This window comes from Heterocephalus glaber, unplaced genomic scaffold, assembly GCF_053883595.1.
Source record: "Heterocephalus glaber isolate CG9 unplaced genomic scaffold, H.glaber_assembly_v1.0 deba00001523, whole genome shotgun sequence".
Lineage (NCBI taxonomy): Eukaryota > Metazoa > Chordata > Mammalia > Rodentia > Bathyergidae > Heterocephalus > Heterocephalus glaber.
The window spans coordinates 11,895,076-11,913,408 of NW_028258327.1; the positions used below are offsets into that span (position 1 = coordinate 11,895,076).

Below are 18,333 nucleotides of genomic sequence, written 5' to 3' on the forward strand. Positions count from 1 at the left end.
ACACACACACACCAAGGCATAGTATACCATTAGTTGTATGCACCATTGCATACCACAACTGCATGCAGTATTATCATTGTTTTATGTTGTAAAATATTTATTTTACTGTCTCAAGTTTGTTAGCATTTATTATGAAATAGATTGTATTAGTGTCTCCAGTTTACAAATAGAGGAAGAAAGCAGTTAAGTAACATGTGCAAGTTTATGCCTGAAAATTAAAACCTTGTCAGCTCTTTCCAGTATACTTTCCAGGAAAAGTAGTGTGAAAAAATGCCAAAAATGCCAATCACACTGAGAAATTCTCCTCCTTTCACTGACAGTTGGAATAGAAGAGCAGTGGCAGCACTCAGTCCCTTGATTTGACAAAGGATGAATGAGTTCTCTATAAAGTAATTAAACCAAAGTAGTACCTGAATTCTTAAGGATAAAAACATTACATTAAGCTCACAAAAACATTTAGTCTCTAAGTGGCTATGTAACAAAGTAGTATTTCATTTACTTTGTAGTACATTTAAAAAACTTGCTTTGAGCCATAAAAATGATTTTGCTTTGGCTAAATCAAGTTTTCATTTTGAAATGGTAAATATTTATATGAATAGGTGAAATTTTGCTGTTGTTAGATATTATTTTTCTATGTGATGCGAGAATGTTTGACTGTAATTCAAAATCTCCCACTTTTCTTACTTGTATTCAGTATTATACAGGAAGCCCCAACTGGAACAGTCAGGGAAGAGAAAGAAATGAAGAGCATCCAGACAGAGAAGAGGAAGTCAAACTGTCATTGTTTGCAGATGACATGGTCTTATATACAGAAAACTCCAAAAAGACTACCAAGAAACTTTTAGAATAAATTCAGCAAAATTTTAAGATAAAATATTGATGTACAAAAATTAGCATTTCTACATGCCAATAGCAAATTATCTAAAAAAAAAATCAAGAAAGGAATCTGATTTACAACAGCTATAAAATTTTGACCCATATTTTTAAGAACCTGTTTTGTAGTTATCATAAAGTTTAGGAGGACTCATGTTAAATTGAATGACTGTGATCAGTTTTTAAAGTGCATGGTTATGAACTTGGTAGGTTCTCTAGTGGCTTGTGACTGTTATTTTCAGAGATTAGTTTTCTAATAGATGTCAGAGCTAATATATGATACCAATAGCAGAAAAAAAGGTGGAAACATCACCCAAATCAGTTTAAAAAACTAAATTTTGTGTGCATCTAATTTATGCATAAAAATTCACAAATTTTAAAAGTATATAAATTAAAGATACCTACTTTGTAAATGAATATTTCCCTACAGAAAATACAGAAAGAATGCTGACTACTGCCTTTCATCAATAAGAAATTAAAATGTTTCATAAAGTGAAGATTTTAATATCTAAGATACAGTATTTTATGTATGCTTTTGTTAGATGAAAATTATTCGATTTAACATGTCATTTTAAGAATTCATCTTAATGTACAACAAAACAAGTTAAGATATAACTCAGACAAGTATAACAGTGGCAGTTCTTGATAACACTGGTCCTTAAAAGGAAAAATATTTGGCTTATATAATAAAAACAATTAGACGGATTAAACAAAAATGAGTAACTTATAAAAGAATCCATTATAATTCTTGTGTTGGATGCTATACCATGTGTGTTTTCAGTTTATTGAATTCACACATAAAGATTTTAAAAATAACTCAATTATTTGTTCTTTATTTACTTTGATCATTACTATCTAAACTATCAGAAATCAAAAGGTAGAGGCAGCTGTTTTGAATACTTGAGATTCTAAAAGCTTTCTTCTTTAAGAACAAAGTTATTTAAAAATTTTCCTAATATAGCCATCCTTTGGTATCTGTGGAAGATTGGTTCCTGGAGTAAGTGGGTAATAAAATCTGCAAATGCTCAAGTTCTTTATATAAATTGGCATAATACCTGCATATAATCTTTGCACATCCTCCTGTATATGTTAAAATCAACTCTGAATTATTTTTAACACCTAATACAATGTAAATACTGTACCAACAGCTGTTTTACTGTACTGTTTAAGGAATAATGACACGAAAACCAGTTTGTATATGTCCACTATAGATTTAATTTTTTCCCCTGAATATTTGCAATTGGCAACTGGTTGAATCTGTAGACTATGGATGTAAACTGGTTACTGTAATTACTTTATTCAAAAAGGCAAAAAATATATAAACTACTAAGCCATTATGAAAAGATATTCCAATCATTTTTGCTTTGAGAATAACTTTTTACAATGAATACAGAATCTGTGTCATTTTATTCTGAAATTTGACTGCTACTAACCGGTTAGGGTAAAGAGTTGGAGAATCAGGACAGAACAGAGGTAAGATATGATATAGTGCATTATCTATGTCTTCGGCAGGAACAAGAAAAAGGTGGCATCCCTTCTGAGAACTTCATCTTTTTATATACTTTCCCTTAATCTCAGTATCATTTCACAAAATTCATTTTGTTATGGCAGTTTGAAATATACAAGATAAGCAATGACGAAAATCCCCTGTAAACATTTCTCCAACAAAACTTAATAAAATATGTTATGTTATAAAATATTAGTAAGTATACATTTAAAATTTATTTTAAAATAACATACAGTGGCTAACTCGATATAAAAAAATTCACAGGTTATAACTGTATATTTGTCCCTATGAAGATGCTCGGTTATTTATCGAAGTATCATTATACTGATTTATCCTTGTAACTTTCTCCAGAAAATTTTCAATGGTCTGATCATTCTCTGAGAAATAGAAAATTCTTAAATTATAAGTAACTTTGTTAAACATGCTTCTTTTTTTTTAAACATGATATTTTACTTCAAAATCACTATTTAAAAATAAATTTTATCACCTGGTAGGCAATTTTATAATAAATCTCAGTGCTAATTTGTTTGTGAATGTCTATACTCAGACGATTTATATATACTGCTTGTTAGCATTACCCTATTGCTTCTCATAATAGAATTAAATATCTAAGAATATTTATGTAAAAGGATGTATTAGATGCTTTTTAGTGTACTTATGGTTACAAACATAACTATAATAATAGAGTTCCTTTTATTTTTAGTTTTGAACATGTTTTCATCAGCTTGAACCACTGGTGGTACATGCATGACTCTTTCATTGGGCAACTGTACCCCTAGTGGTAGATGTGGTACATTCATGCATGGGACGGTCATGTATGTACCACTGGTGGTTCAAACCACTCAGCAGAAAGACAGATGAATTATGGTCCTGTCATTAATGTGTTATTAAAGAGACTAACTTTCAGCACACAAATGATCCATTTGCCACAATATGATAGTTATTTATCACAAATATTTTAACCTGATGGATACCATAAAATGTATTACATTTTAAAATGGAGATATCATTATATAACTGGGAATATGTATCATTACATATAGGAATTTAAACTAGTGTCTTCTCAGAAATTACTTTAAATATAAACAAGTTTTTGTTTCCATGTCGGTAATATCTGAAATGGTAAGCGCACGTTCTTTGATATTTTTGGTAAAATATAAAATGTTAAAAGACAACCTAGTGATAGAATTAATATTCTTATTTCTTAGCTAATAATGTCTGGTGAATATTAAATTTTAAGACATGAATTACAGAAAAGTTAGAGATTGACAAGGTATCCTGAAAATAATAATATCTAGGGCATCATATATTCATGATAATTGTGAAGCACTTTCCTAATAATTGAAATACAATCACTTTCATAAAAGTGCTTTCTATAGTTCTAAAATCTGATATACTGTACAGCATAGTAGAGCAGAAACACTAAACATGCCAAACATTTAGCATGCGATAGTTAACCAAAAATCTTCAAATGATGGTACAGACTGTAGTCTTCCTGACACAGTAAGGCTTAAATGTATATAACTTAAAATACATAAAAGACTATTATTTAAAGTGGTTTTAGATTCATGCAAATCTGAGAAAAAGTGATTATATTTTTGAGAATTTTATCACAATAGGAGTTATCTAGACTCTTTACTAATATAATAAAGGAAATAATCACTGAAAAAATTAGAAACAAAATCTGTACACCATCTTTTTTAGGTCTTATTTGTCTTTGTTAGATGTACCAAATATACATACAGCCCTATATATGTGGGCCTAGGATACAAACAAGAATTAGCTGTGTGATAGCTACTTTATATAACACAGGCATTTATCCACTGTGAACTGAAAATTAAATTTTCACTCTAGCAGATTTTTGATTTCAGTCAGAAAGGTAGCAAATTATGCCATGAAGAATGTTATTTACACAACTTTTCTCTACAATATTTTCTCAGTGCAATATTTACTATCTTTAAAAAAGTTAAATAAAAACCCTTTAATAAAGATAATAATAGTAGATATTGATTTTGACAGTACTGTTCCATAACTCAAAACAAAAGGAATGTATTTCTTGAAATTAGGTGATTTTGATAATTACTAACCTTTAATCAGTCCCTTAAGAAATGGGCATCTGATCATCTAATACATAAGCTGTTCTTTCCTTACTAAATTTTTCAGACCACTTACGAGTAAGTTCTAGATAAAGATTTGGTTTATGAGGCCGATAATCTAAGTACACTGTATTACTTGTTCTTTTGGGAACAGCTTTCTCAATCTGGGTTCCTTCATGCCATTCATTAAAAGAGGTGATAGAGATTAAACCTGGGTGGGTCTGAAGAGCAGCACCCATACCGACTTCATAATACTTTCCATTGATTCGGTTCCGAGTGTTTTGAGTGTTCCAAGGCCGGATGCTGGTGTCTATGTATCCCGGACCCACACTTGGGATAAACATTAGGTTGTACTTATCACAAAAGAGTTTTAGATTAGCCCAGTTCTGATGTGAGGAGCCATAAGTAAAGCCATTTGTGGCAAAATACGTGTAAATACCATCAAAACCACTTTGAAGAATATCATTTTTATGTTTTTCTTCTACTAGAAGTGCAATAAATAAACCATCATAAGGGGAATTTCGAACACTGTGAGACCCTGAAGTAGTTAACAGGTTGGCCCATTTTTCAGGCTTTGTGATATAGGAATCATATACATAAAACATAGGAAGAGATTTCCCAGTTCTTGTCTTGTACCTGTAAAAGGCTGGATGATTTCCGTATCTAGAATATAAACATATGTAAAAGTGAAATGAATATTCACAACTTAACTGTCACAGCAAAAATTTTGCATATTGAAAATTAAACTAATCAGTGCAGTTTAAGAACATCATTCCCCTTCTTCAGGAAGTTAGTCATATAATATAATAATTAAAAATGCACTTTAATTTTCCACATTATAAAATGAGTTACTGGACATATTACCAAATAAGAAATTAATTATCTCATATTCAGTTTTACAAATGTTGATTGTCATAAAAAGCCCATAAATACATGAATACATAAACTTTATTTGTATAACATGTTCCTTTATTGCTGATAAGTATGACATCTGTCAGAGATTATCAGTAAATTCCTTTAACAAAATGAAAATATATTAATAAATTCTTTCTTTTAATCATATTAGATATAAATAGTATAAAAGTCATTCATATTTTATAATGTTTTCTAAAAAAGCAAAATTATTTTCATATTTTAGAAATAACAATTTAAAATATCAATAACTGAAATCATAAATGGCCTTATAAACATGTAAAACTAAAAACACAAATCTTTACTCATGCAGAAAGTGAACTGTAAAGAATTTCAGAAATAGTCCTCAAAATAATTATGATTCATTCCAAAAAAATTTAAACTTATTAAAAATGTCAGCGCATAAGCCATTGAAATTTCTCAAATATAATTTAAATATACTATCTATATTGCATGCATTCTATATAGCAATAATTATCACTAGGTCACATAACAACAATTATAAATACAGAAGAAACTCACCTGTCAATAATGTATTTGACATTCTGATACATGTTTTGATCATCTCGATTACTATAGGGTTCTATGTGAAAAGTGACCTAAATAAAGAAAAAAATCGATGAGAAAAAAAATTATCTCTGAGGTAAAAATAAAAATGAGTATATTCCATATATTTAATAGTGATTGATTTAGTAAGCAATGAACATTTGTTGAACATAGAAATAATAGAAAATTCTTAATAATAACATTTACTGAAGATTTCTTCTGCTAAATAAAATGTGAAAAATTTTAAATTTATTACTTCAGTTAATCTTCACAATTCCATAAGGTAGTTACTGTTACTATCTCCATTTTCTAAAAGAGGCAATTAAAAATTCAGGTAGGTTTAGTAATTTGCTGAGGGGTACCTAGTTTTGCAGGCAATATACACAATGTGACTCTAGAGCTCAAATGTTCAACCATTGTGAAAAGCTTTCTTCTATGAGTTTATTCTTCACAAGGATATATATTGTATACAGTTATACTCTATATAAGATATACAGGGTGTCTTAATTGTGTTCTAGTTCCTGAGACACAATTTCCAAAACATGCAATTTAAAGGAGAGATTTACTTTTGGCTCATGTTTTCAGATGTTTCAGTCCTTAAAGTGGCATGGTGGAGGAAAATTGTTCACCTCATGGCAGAGAGTGAAGGGAGGAGCCAAGGAGAGATATACAACCTTCCAGGCCAGATCACTAGTAACCCATCTTTCCCAGCCAGGCCTCACCTCCTAACATCACATTTAGGTATACTCATCAGTGCACCAATTCACCAATGAGTGTAATGCCTGCATCATCCAATTACCTTTCAAAAGCCCTACTTCTGAGTGTAGGATGCTCTAGGGGACATCTAGATATAAACTATAACATATACATATATATATGTGTGTGTATGTGTGTGTGTGTGTGTGTGTGTGTGTGTATATATATATATATCAGAAATTTTAAAAAACAGGCATAGTCCAAAATAATGAAAATACTTTTTTCAGGTGTGTGAATTTACATTTCAGTGGAATGAATAACATATTTAAGTGATAAATTATTTTATAACAGTAAACAGTACTTTATTAAAAATCTACGTTTAACCTGTATTATCATTCAAACCACTTTTAACAAATTATTCACAAATATCCAACAGTACTAGAAAGAACAACTTACAGGGATGATCCTCCTGGCTTTGCCTCCCAAGTGTTGGGATTATAGGCATGTGCCACCAGGCCCTAATTCTTAAATTATGATATGATTTGTATGTCTCTATCATAACAGTAGAAAGCAGTAACTAAAACTTTTTAAAATACTGTATGTAAGGGCCAGGGATTTAGCTCACCGGCACAGCACCTGCCTGGCAAGCCCAAGGTCCTGAGTTTGATCACCAGTACCAAAATCAATAAAAAAAAAAGAGGAGACAAGTTGCTCAGAAATAAAGATATTTATAAAAAAACACTATGTACAAATTTAATTTTTTTACGTAAAAATAGCTGTTATACATAAATCAAGGCAAACTATGGCTAACAAAACTACTTTATGTACCAACTTTAACTAGTAATGCAGACAGTACAGATGATACCTTTAAGTGACAATCGATTTAAGATTTTTAAAACAAAGAATATAAGAATTTTCACTTTCATTTCTACTTTTGCTCACTTACAAATAGCAATTGAAAATCTTTACATCAAATAAACATATTTGTACTGTTTTAATTTTAGGCATCAGGACTTATAAAGTACTTACGGAACTAGAGACTTCTATCTTATTGCAGTATAAAACTAAATTATCTAATGCATTTTGTATTAATCAGTGGTGTTAGTTTTCACACAATTAATTTTAAAGTCAAAGTATTTGGTAAAAACATTCTTTTTCTTTTTTTGGTAAAATAAGAGCACAGTAACATTGCAAAAAGAGTCGGGCCAGTAAAAAAACTAAGCTCAAATTTAATTTTTTAGTACATAATGATTCCTCAGTATCCAAGGGGAGGTTATTCACAGGACCTCCATGGACACCAAAATCTGCGGACACTCATATCCTTTATATAAATGATATAGCATTTGCATATAAGCTACATACATTTTCCTATATATCCTAAATGATCTCTAGATTACTTACAATAAAAAATATAATGTAAATACTACATCAATACTTGCTGTACTACATTGTTTAGGTAATAATAAAATGAAGAAAGGCTTTGCATGTTCTGTATAGACACAATTTTTCTCCTAAATGTTTTCCATCCACAGTTGAATCTACACATGCAGAATTCATAGATATGGAAATCAAACTATGTTGTTAATATTATTAAAGTAGTCAAATCTTTCAGTAACTTTGCTATTTGCTTAACTTCAATCCAAAGAAAACTGGCAATTGCATAGGTATTTTCAAATTCTTAGTAATGTTATTACTATGATTTGAATGAGCATCTCTCCAAGGCTCATGTCTTAAATGCTTGGTCTGCATAGTGGCACTACTGGGAGGTGACAGGAACCTTCAGGAGGTGAGGGTTAGAAGAAGGTCCTTAGGTCATTGGGAGGCTGCCCTCACAAGGCATTATGGAGCTCAAGCTTCCAATCTATTATTGAGTTGTGGTACAGTTTGTTCTACTATATGCTTCTGTCATGGTGTGCAGCCCTTGCCAAGGCCCAAGACAACAGGGCTACCCAATCTTAGGCTGCAATTTCCAGAATGATGAGGTAAATAATCTCTTCTCTACCCTGCGTCCAAAATGAACTTTCCAAAGTAAAAACCTGGTCATGATTTTCTCCTTCTCCAAAATCACCATTCCTTACTTTCATCCCAGCATATCCTTCATTTCCTACTATAAAAATGTGTTGTCATTTTTTACTCCTATGTAGTGTCATAATACAGTACTTTTTACTTTTTCTGTGATTTGTGTTCATCTCTGACCTCCAGTGGTTTGCAAATTCCCTTAATGACAGTGATAGTATCTTATTCTTCTTAATGTAACCTATATCTGGAGCATCTTAACATTAACCATATCTAAAGCAGTATCTGGCATGCTGAAGGTACTAAATGAATGGATGCATACATAATAAATGGATGAATGATTTCTATGCAAAAATAGACAACAGTGAAATTCTAGGTCTGTAATTTACACTTCTTTTAGGCAATATTCACCAAGGTTTCATTGCAAATTCACACTATTCATTTAAAAATAAGAAAAGAAGAAAAAAATAATAGATAATATGTTTCAAAAAGAGTTGAGAATCATTTTAAAAAGAACCACAGACATATTGTATCAAAGATTCACATTGTTAAAAAAATTGCATAAGGCTGAAAAGGAGATATGATAGCATGAGAATCATACGCAAATAAATACTGGATGCTTATAAACCAATAGTATGTGATACATGACTTATACATAAAATAGAAAAAATGTCTACTTTAAAATATTACATTTATTAAAATACATAATAACCATCAAGTGAGGGTTTTTTTCCCTCTACAATCCTAAATAAAAGGAAAGAATTGAAACTTCAAAATGATTTTCTTTTATTAGATGTTTGATTTAATTTGGTCAGGTTTTGGTGCTATGATGCTGAATAACAAACAAATTCACAATTCCTATGGCTTTCAAAGACAAACATTTTCATGCACATGAAATCTGTGGATTAACTTTGATGGCTCTGCTCTAGGATGTGGCTCAGGTCCAAATCAGTTCCTCACTTCTATCATTTTGAGTTCCGGACATAATGGAGCTTCCTCTTCTCATGTAAGAAATTGGCGCAATCATGCAGGTGCATGATATGCACTAAGTTTCATTAGCCAAAACAGGCCACGGACCAAAAGCCAACATCAATGTAGTGGGTAATATATTCCTTCTTTCCATGAAGAAGAACATTTGCTAAAAACTGAAAGAATCTATCAAATATCTCTATGATGTTACATTCAAAGGACTTGTTTCATTGCTGTGGTCTTAATAGTGTAGGATACTGGATATAATAAGTGGAAAGAATTCAGCTCTGATTTTTATACTCCATACAAAATCAGCCTGCTGCATGACATTTACAATGGCTACAGTCCTTGTACCAACAAATACGCAGACAAAAAAAAGCACAGATAATCAGACTCTGAAAAATCATGATTTATTTTTTTATTTTTATTTTTTTCATTTATACTTTCCAAAATACCCTTAGTACAGTCGCTAAACATAATATAGAACAAGTAACTAAAGCATGACATATTTTGGCTTTTCTTATTTGATCATAATTTAAAAAACACTCACCTAAAATGACTCTTGGTTGAAGTTCATAAATCAAAATTGCAATTATGAAGTGTTTAGTGACTAATGCTATTTAAGACATTATGCAATCAAAACTAATGAGCTATAACAAAAGCTTAATTGTGAAACAAATTCATGGCCTTAAAACTCTCCATTTCTAAACAAAAAAGAATGAAAATAAAACCTTTTCACCTTACAAAAAGAAACATACCCACGTAAAGTATGAGAAACATTCTAATAAAGAAGAAAATGAAAGGACCTGAGTTCAATCCCCAGTACCAAAAAAAAAAAAAAAGAAAATGAAATCACTACAGTACAACTGTCAATTTGTACTGTTAATTTTGACATTATCAACTTTAAAATAAAATACTGAAAGACTATTTTGGGGAAAGTGGGTAAGAAAATAAATATTAATCAAATTGGGGGAAAGACAGAGATTATTTCCTTGCTTTGAAGATTAGCAAGAAAAAAGGAGATGTTACTAATGAAACCATTTATAATTAATGTTTTAGATATATGGTCAGTTATGTGATTGGAGGTCCCAATTTATCAGCACAGAAGTCATTAATCTTTTCTTATCATTTTGCCTTAGCAGCTTAAACAATTCCAGTATGGTATTATATCACTAATTAAACATATTACTACTGTACAGTAATACCTTGGTTCACGAATGCTTTTATGTGCAATTTGGTTCACAAACAAAAGCATTCAGCAAAATTTTGTTTCTGTTCCCATTGGGTGACAAACACAACCCCAGCCATCTTCCCTACACAATCACAAATGGAGCCATCTTCCCCAAAATTGTGACACAGTAAGTTTGCAAATGAGGTACCACTGCATGTTTTAATATTAGTAAGCAGAAGGAAAATTTTCCATTCTTCATAAAAGATGTATTACTCCTTATAGAATTGTTTTCTTAAATTGTTGTTCCACAAAAATAACTCAACAGAAACCACAGCAAAATTCAATACATAAAACCATCACATGGATTGTCATTTTACAAATGAAAGGGCATCCCAATAAGATAAAGAAATAATATCAGATTCCAAAGCTACCCAGGTAGAGACATGCTAAAGTGTGACGGTTCTGGTTTGAATGTGATTTCTTGAAAATGTCTCAATGTGAGAATGGTGAGACCTTTAAAAGTAGAGTTTAGTGGTAGGTCATTAAGTCTTGATGGCAGTACAGCCGTTGAAAAGAACTGAGGTAGTTATGAGAACCTTTGGTTAGCTTCCATATGAGGGCTATCAGAGGAGCCAAGTTTGATTCTTCCTGTCCTGCCTGGCTTCCTGTCTGGCAACTAGATTTCTTTTTCACACAAGCTCCCAACAAAGACTAGGGTCAGGCAGAAGTCAGAGCCATGCCCTTGAACCTCCAGAACTATGACCCAAATCAATCTATTTTCTTCATAAAGTTATCTAGCTTCAAGTATTTCATTATGGTTTAAAAAAAAACTAATAAAGGGTATATTTTTCTTTGGAAGAGACAAGGCCAAGAAATTATTCTAAAAATTGTGGAACACATTATCAAGTTCCAAATTTTTCTGATCACTAGACATAAAATCTAATTGAGGATGTTAGCAAGAGAGATTAAGAAGGCAGTAGCATTTCCATAGACAACTGGTGGCTGAGTTCATTTCCTTACACACAGAAGCTTTAAGTAGGCTAAAAATCAACCCATTTTTCACACATAAGAACATTTTCACTTTACCTTTAAAAATCTCTTCTGCCCTCCCATCTCTCAGGGTTACTATAAAACCTGGACAGAACAGTGGCTATTGGATTTATTTTGTGGAAGATAAACAGATCTCTTATTCAGTTTCAGACCTGGTGCCAGGTACCAGGAGGCTTGGTTATCTGCGGATTTCAAATGTCAATGAAAACTCACTGAATGGCACTGAGGGATATGACAAGTGACAGCTCTTGGCAGGTCAGCTAATTTCAGAGATGCTGCATTAAGAGTTTCGTGATCATAAAAGAAATGAGTCAGCTACACAGAAAGCAATAATATAATAGCCTTGCCTTTTTAACCCTCCTTGGAGTTTCATTTCTATTCCTTAATAACTACTGAATATTCAAGCTGCAAAAAGATTATGTACATACACCAAACTCCCCATGATGAATGTTGTTATTATGTACTGCAAACATATACTAATAAAACAAAAATTTGAAAAAAAGAAAACTAAGATAAATTTTCATTTTTATTTGAAATGAATATTTCAACAGCAATTCACCTCTTACAGAGTTTAATTTCGAGTACTGCAAAAACCAAACTATCCTTCATTAGGAAGTTATATAGCAAATAAGAGTAGTACTAATTGTGAGAACTCAGAGTAAATGGTCTCTAATTAAAAGACACTACAGTTCACATTTTCATTAAGACTTATAAACACATTGCATTGAAAAATAAGAATAAACTTGAAGATACATGAGCAAACTGAAAACAAGAGTGATTAAATATGAAATCTGATTGTCCATCCATAAGAAACAAGAGTAGATAATGCACAAATAAAACAAAATAAAAATCAGTATCATGAGGACAAGATCATGAATACACTTTCATTTTACACTTTTATACCTGATTTTAAATGATTCTTGAATTATCTTTTAGATTTCAATATGAAGTGTCTTGTTTTTGGACTCTATTATGTTTCACTGATTTCTTTCTGCATAGAGGCTAATCCCATACACTAACTTCGGCTATTTTATAGCACATTTCATTGTCTGGAAAAACAAACTTTCCCTTTATTAACAGATTTTAAAAACTTATCCCAATATATTTATAAGCTTCAAGATTAGTTTGCCAAATTTGGTATTTAAAATCTCACTAAAATTTTAAGTGGGATTACATTAAATTTATAAGTTATATTAAATAAAGGAATTATAAATGTTTGAGAGAATGGCCATTTCTGCAATTAAGTTTCTCTATTCATGCAAGTATTTCATTTTCTCAAGTAAAACACAAAGGATTTCTCTGTGCATCTACTGATTTCATTTTCAATGTACTTTTCCTCATTTTTTTCTGTTATTTTAGGCATCTTACTGAATTGTATATATTTTTTTATTCCAGCCACTTTACTGAACTCATAATTCCTAACAGGTTTTATAAAATTTTCATGGTTTTTGTATTTGTCATTTGGAAAGAAAGATCATTTTCTATAAAACATTTTTACATATTTTTAGTCAAATCATTTTGAGTCTCCATAACAATACTAAATAATACTGATGACAGACGGCATTCTTTTATTGTTCTTAGTCAAAAGAATACGATACTGTTGTTTTCTCCAAGAGTATGTTGGATCATACAAGCTATTAAAGTATTTCTTTTATCACATTAAAGTTCATCAAGTTAAAGAACTTTGCTTAAGAGTTTTATTAGTAATTAGTTCTTATTTGCTCAAATTTACAGTACCTATTAAGATAATCATGCTTTATTTTCTATAAACAGTCAACAAAGATTTACCTACTTAGCAATTTCCTAGTGCTTATTCCATGCCAGACACTAATCTTAGTTATTTGCATATAGTACCTTATGTAATCTTTATAACCACCTTATAAGGTAGATTCTGTTACCATTTCCATTTAGGAGAAGCAGGAACTGAAGCAGAAGAATTACATATAAATCCAGAAAGAGGTGAAGCCAGGTTTGAATATAGGCAATTCAGATTTATATTTCTTACTCTTGGAACCATTCTTAGAGCATTACTAATAAACACTTCTTATCCACGTTTCCTTTAAGAATTCTGCGTCTATTTTCATTAGTGAGATGACTCTGTAAGTCTCTTACTTGTGCTATTATTTAGTTCTGAATAAGGATGATCTTGTCATTATAGAACTAATTAGAAAGTTTTCTGTTATTGCATCTCCAAGATATCCATCCTCCCCAAGCCCATCTCCTGGTCTTCTCAATCGATGCATTTCTCTCCCAGATGAACCAACAGATCAGGGCAGAAGTGACAATATGTCACTTCCAAGATTAGGTTAAAAAAGAAAAAGTCTGAAAACTCTATAATGGATTTTCTTTTCCTCAGATCATTCAAATTGCTCTGAGCAAGCCAGCTACGAAGTCTTAAGGAGACTCAGGTATCACTGAGGAGAGGTTCACATGGCGAAGAATTTAAATTCCTAGTCCATCATCTGCTTACTACATAAAAAGCCTTAGAAGTAGATTCTCTAGTCTCAAATGACTGCAGCACCAGCTAGCGGCTCCTCTGATACCTCCTTGAGAGACCTGAAACCAGACTTAGCTATTTAAGACACTTCCAGATCCTTCCTGACCCTTCCAAATTGTGTGCAATAACAAATGTTTTTGTTTGAAGCTGTGAAGTTCTGGGGTGATGTTAGGAATCAATTTCTACTGAATACACTTTCCAACATCAATATTTCAATATCACAAGAATCAACTGTTTTGCTAAAGTTGATGATGCATAAATCTGGTACTTCAGAAAAGAAATTTGTTCAAATATCTTTCAAATTTGTCCAGGAAAATTAGTCAATTCAGATTATTTGAACCTGTTTCTGCACATAAAGAACTTTTTGAGGTATTTTCCTAGAAAACTACCCATTTCTTTTAAATTTTAAAAATACCAATATAAAATTTCAATCTCTTTTCTAGGTATATTCTCTTAATTTTTGACAATATTATTTTTTTCCATTTTTTTATATTTAGTTTTACCAGTGGTTTGCATACTATTTTCTAAAAAAGTAGAAGAAAGCATAGATTTATGCAGGCTAGAGTTAGAAGGTATGTATGTATATATATGTATGTATACACAGTATTTATTTGATACTGGGTCTTACTATCTTGTCCAGGCTGGCTTTCAATTTGTAATTCTCCTCTCTCAGCCTCCAGGGTAAATGGGATTATAGGCATGTGCAATTGAACCTAGTTTCAATTAGTTTTATACTTCATACTTATCAGTTCCTTTATCTTTATGATTCATATCCCGTTGGTATCAATAATACAATAATCTCAGTGCTATTTATTTTTGTATCATTTTTAAGTCTTCTCTAAAAGAAGTGTTATTTCTAATTGTTGTAATTTAAGTTCTGAACAGTTTTATACTTTTTAAATAGTTTTGCCTTTATGACTTTCAGTAATATTGAAAGTAATCATATAACATAAACTCTGAGTATAATTTTGTGCCTTAATATTAAGATTAATGTTGCTACCTATACATAGCCAGTTTCTGAAAAAGTATCCAGGGATTTCAAAAGCAATACTTACTTTCTCATTAGTCAGTATAAAATTTTTCTTTGTTGTACTATTTGTAAAACCCTTTAATCATCAATCCTATTTGTTTCCATGAAGTGCTCAAAAGAAAGAATGAAAATTTTAACACTGTACCTTATTTTTCCTCATTTGTGATATATGCTAATGGCTGAGTAGAATAGACTTGACCTTGAAACTGTCTTCAGATTCACCTGTTTTCTAACTACACAGATACATGTGAATACACTGTACAGAAGTTTGAAATGAAAACTGATTTTGAAAAATATCTAAGCAGAGGTTTAGTTTCTAACTACTTTATAAAGATGTAAATCGTAAGGCTAACAATTTTTAAGTAGATTTTTGACATCTAAGCCATTTAGACATAAATCTTCATTAATTTTTATATTATATTTACAAAAGAAACTTTCAACAAACTTTCTGCTGAAATAAATAAATAGATTAATATAACACATAGTTAGAAAAAATTATAAGAGCTCCCTAAAATACAATTTGGATAAGGTTTAAAGCACAGATTAAATTATAGAAATTTTCTCCATGAAATATATTTTAATAGATTCTAAGTCATTATTTTCCCATAATTAAATCATTCCAAAAATTGTTATTACTATACTCTTGTCCCAAAGAATTAAATTATATATAGGTAGCTTGAAAATAAATTTAATACCTTTAGATTGTATTTATGGGCCTTATCCAAAATAGTTGGTACTAAGTTATCAGTAGCTTCTCCATTCTCATCTTTTGAATCAGGTGGGTACCAAGATAGTGCAAGTACACCTAAGTGGAAAAAAAAATTTAAAAAGACACAAGAATGAGAATGACTGCCAGTATTCTAAAAAGGTAGAAAAGTATTAAATCATTAACAATAAAAAAGAAATATACCATTTGAAACAGTTTATTACATTCTATCAGACTGTGTAAGGTTATTTGCTTAGTTTAGCTAATATTTATGAACATTTTATCAGAAATCAATTTTGTTTTAATTAATAGACTTTTCTTTAAAAAAGTAAGTTTCAGGCTTACATAAGAAAAGCAAAGAAAGAATTCTCATATACCTCCTGCCAGCCCCTAATACTCTTGTCCAGTTTCCCCTATTGACATCTCACATCTAACATCTTGTATTACACTTTTTATAAATGATGAACCAATATTGATTATTATTAAAGACCATAGTTTACATTAGGGTTCACCATTTGTGTTGTAGAGTTCTGTGTATTTTGACAAATATATAATACCACATGCTCACCATTACAATATCAGATAGATTAGTTTTACTGTAAACCTCAGTGCTCCACCAATTTATTCCTCCTCCCTCTCCCATCAGCTCTGGCAATAACTGATCTTCTTATGGTCTTTATAATTTTGTGTTTTCCATAATGTCAAATAGTTGGGATCATAATATTGATGGTTTTCCTCACTGGCTTCATTCACTTAGCAATTTGCCTTTCAGGTTTCTTCATATATGTCTCTTTATGGCTTAATAGTTCATTTCTTTTTACTGCTTCCTAATATCCATTGTATGATATGTATCCATTAACCGACCGAGAACATCTTGGCTGCTGCCAATTTTTGGCAATTATGAGTAAAGCTTTAATAAACATTCATGTGCTAGTTTTTGTGTTGCCCATAATATCTTTTAACAGAATACTTATTAGATTTAAAATAATTATAGTTTTCCCCTATAATATTTAATTACTTCTGCACTGAAAAATTATGAGCATAAGAAATATCAGTATTCACAGAAATCACTAACTGGAGAGGAGATACTTAAGAGCAACTAATTCAAAACTTTATATAGAGAGATATGAGGTGCCATTAGAAAGATGGCACTAATTTATGTATCAATCAACAGACTTTTTAAACACAGAGAGAAAAATAATGGCACTAAAAAAAGATTATGGAAATTGGGATATATCAGGAAGTTTAGAAACTACCAGAGACATGAATATTAAGACTTAAATTGTGTGGTAGCCATGCTATGTATAGAAGTTCTGTCTAGAGGAACAAGACAGAAGTTTATCAAAGTTAATAGGAATAAATGTCTATGTCCTCTATCCACTCTGAAACTAAAAATAGCAAGAACATGAAAGATTAAAAAAAAACCAACTTAGGATATATGCGGCTACAGGGAAGCTCCGGCTGGCAAAGGATGCCATAATACAGTGAAGTGGATGAGTAGTTTCAGGAGAAACTTACTCTCCTATAAGCTGAAATTTGAGGTACCCACTAACCCAGCTTATAATAACATCAATGAAGAGTGATGGTAAAATTTTTATCAACATGTAGCCTATGAAAGAAATTTATTTTCTGCAAAAAATAAACAGAAAGAATACAAAATAAAAAAATGAAGAACACCTAACAGAGAGATTATGCCATGATATATATGAAAATTATGAGCAAATCACTCTATGAAATTAGAAATGAGATTCCTGTTTATAAATACAGTGGAAACATTTTCAGAAACAATTGGTCTTATAATAAACCAACACTCACTATGAAATCAATGAAAATTATTAAATCACAAGATATAAGAATTTCTTAAAGCCAAAGAAAGTAAGAAACTACCCAGCCAAATTGAACAGGGCATGTGAACTAAGAGAAGTGAATGAGCAAGGAAGTCAGTTTGTCATACTGGCAAAAGTAGGCTAGCTCTGGCTCTTAAAACCAGTGGAATATAACCCAACTTCACAATTTTTATGTAGTCCTTTTAAACTCAAGTTAATGTTAGAGGTAACTGGTATTTTCAATAGCTACCGGGCAAAAGCAAAAGCAAATTTTCTTGGAGGAAGGCAACTTCTTCCTGACCTTCAAGTGATTTGCAAAAAGTATCTGAAAGAACAATGAATAATATACAAACAAAGATAATCACGAACATAAGAAAATAAAACAAAATGAACAACAATAAGCCAATTATAAAAGACAACTGAGGGCTGGGGATTTAG

General features: G+C 31.0%; 1 protein-coding gene across 2 annotated transcripts in view; it reads right to left on the bottom strand.

Annotated features, from left to right (window-relative positions):
• Positions 1-2,064: 2,064 nt before the first annotated feature.
• Positions 2,065-18,333, bottom strand: part of Manea (mannosidase endo-alpha) — a 37,600-nt gene continuing 21,331 nt past the window's right edge. For both annotated transcript variants that reach the window (XM_004862509.3, XM_021242669.2), the window contains exons 3-5: positions 16,059-16,168; positions 5,911-5,987; positions 2,065-5,139 (exon numbers count right to left, since the gene is read on the bottom strand). In XM_004862509.3, coding sequence (XP_004862566.1) covers positions 4,482-5,139; positions 5,911-5,987; positions 16,059-16,168 — 845 coding nt within the window. In that variant the 3' untranslated portion in view covers positions 2,065-4,481. The remainder of the gene's footprint in view (positions 5,140-5,910; positions 5,988-16,058; positions 16,169-18,333) is intronic.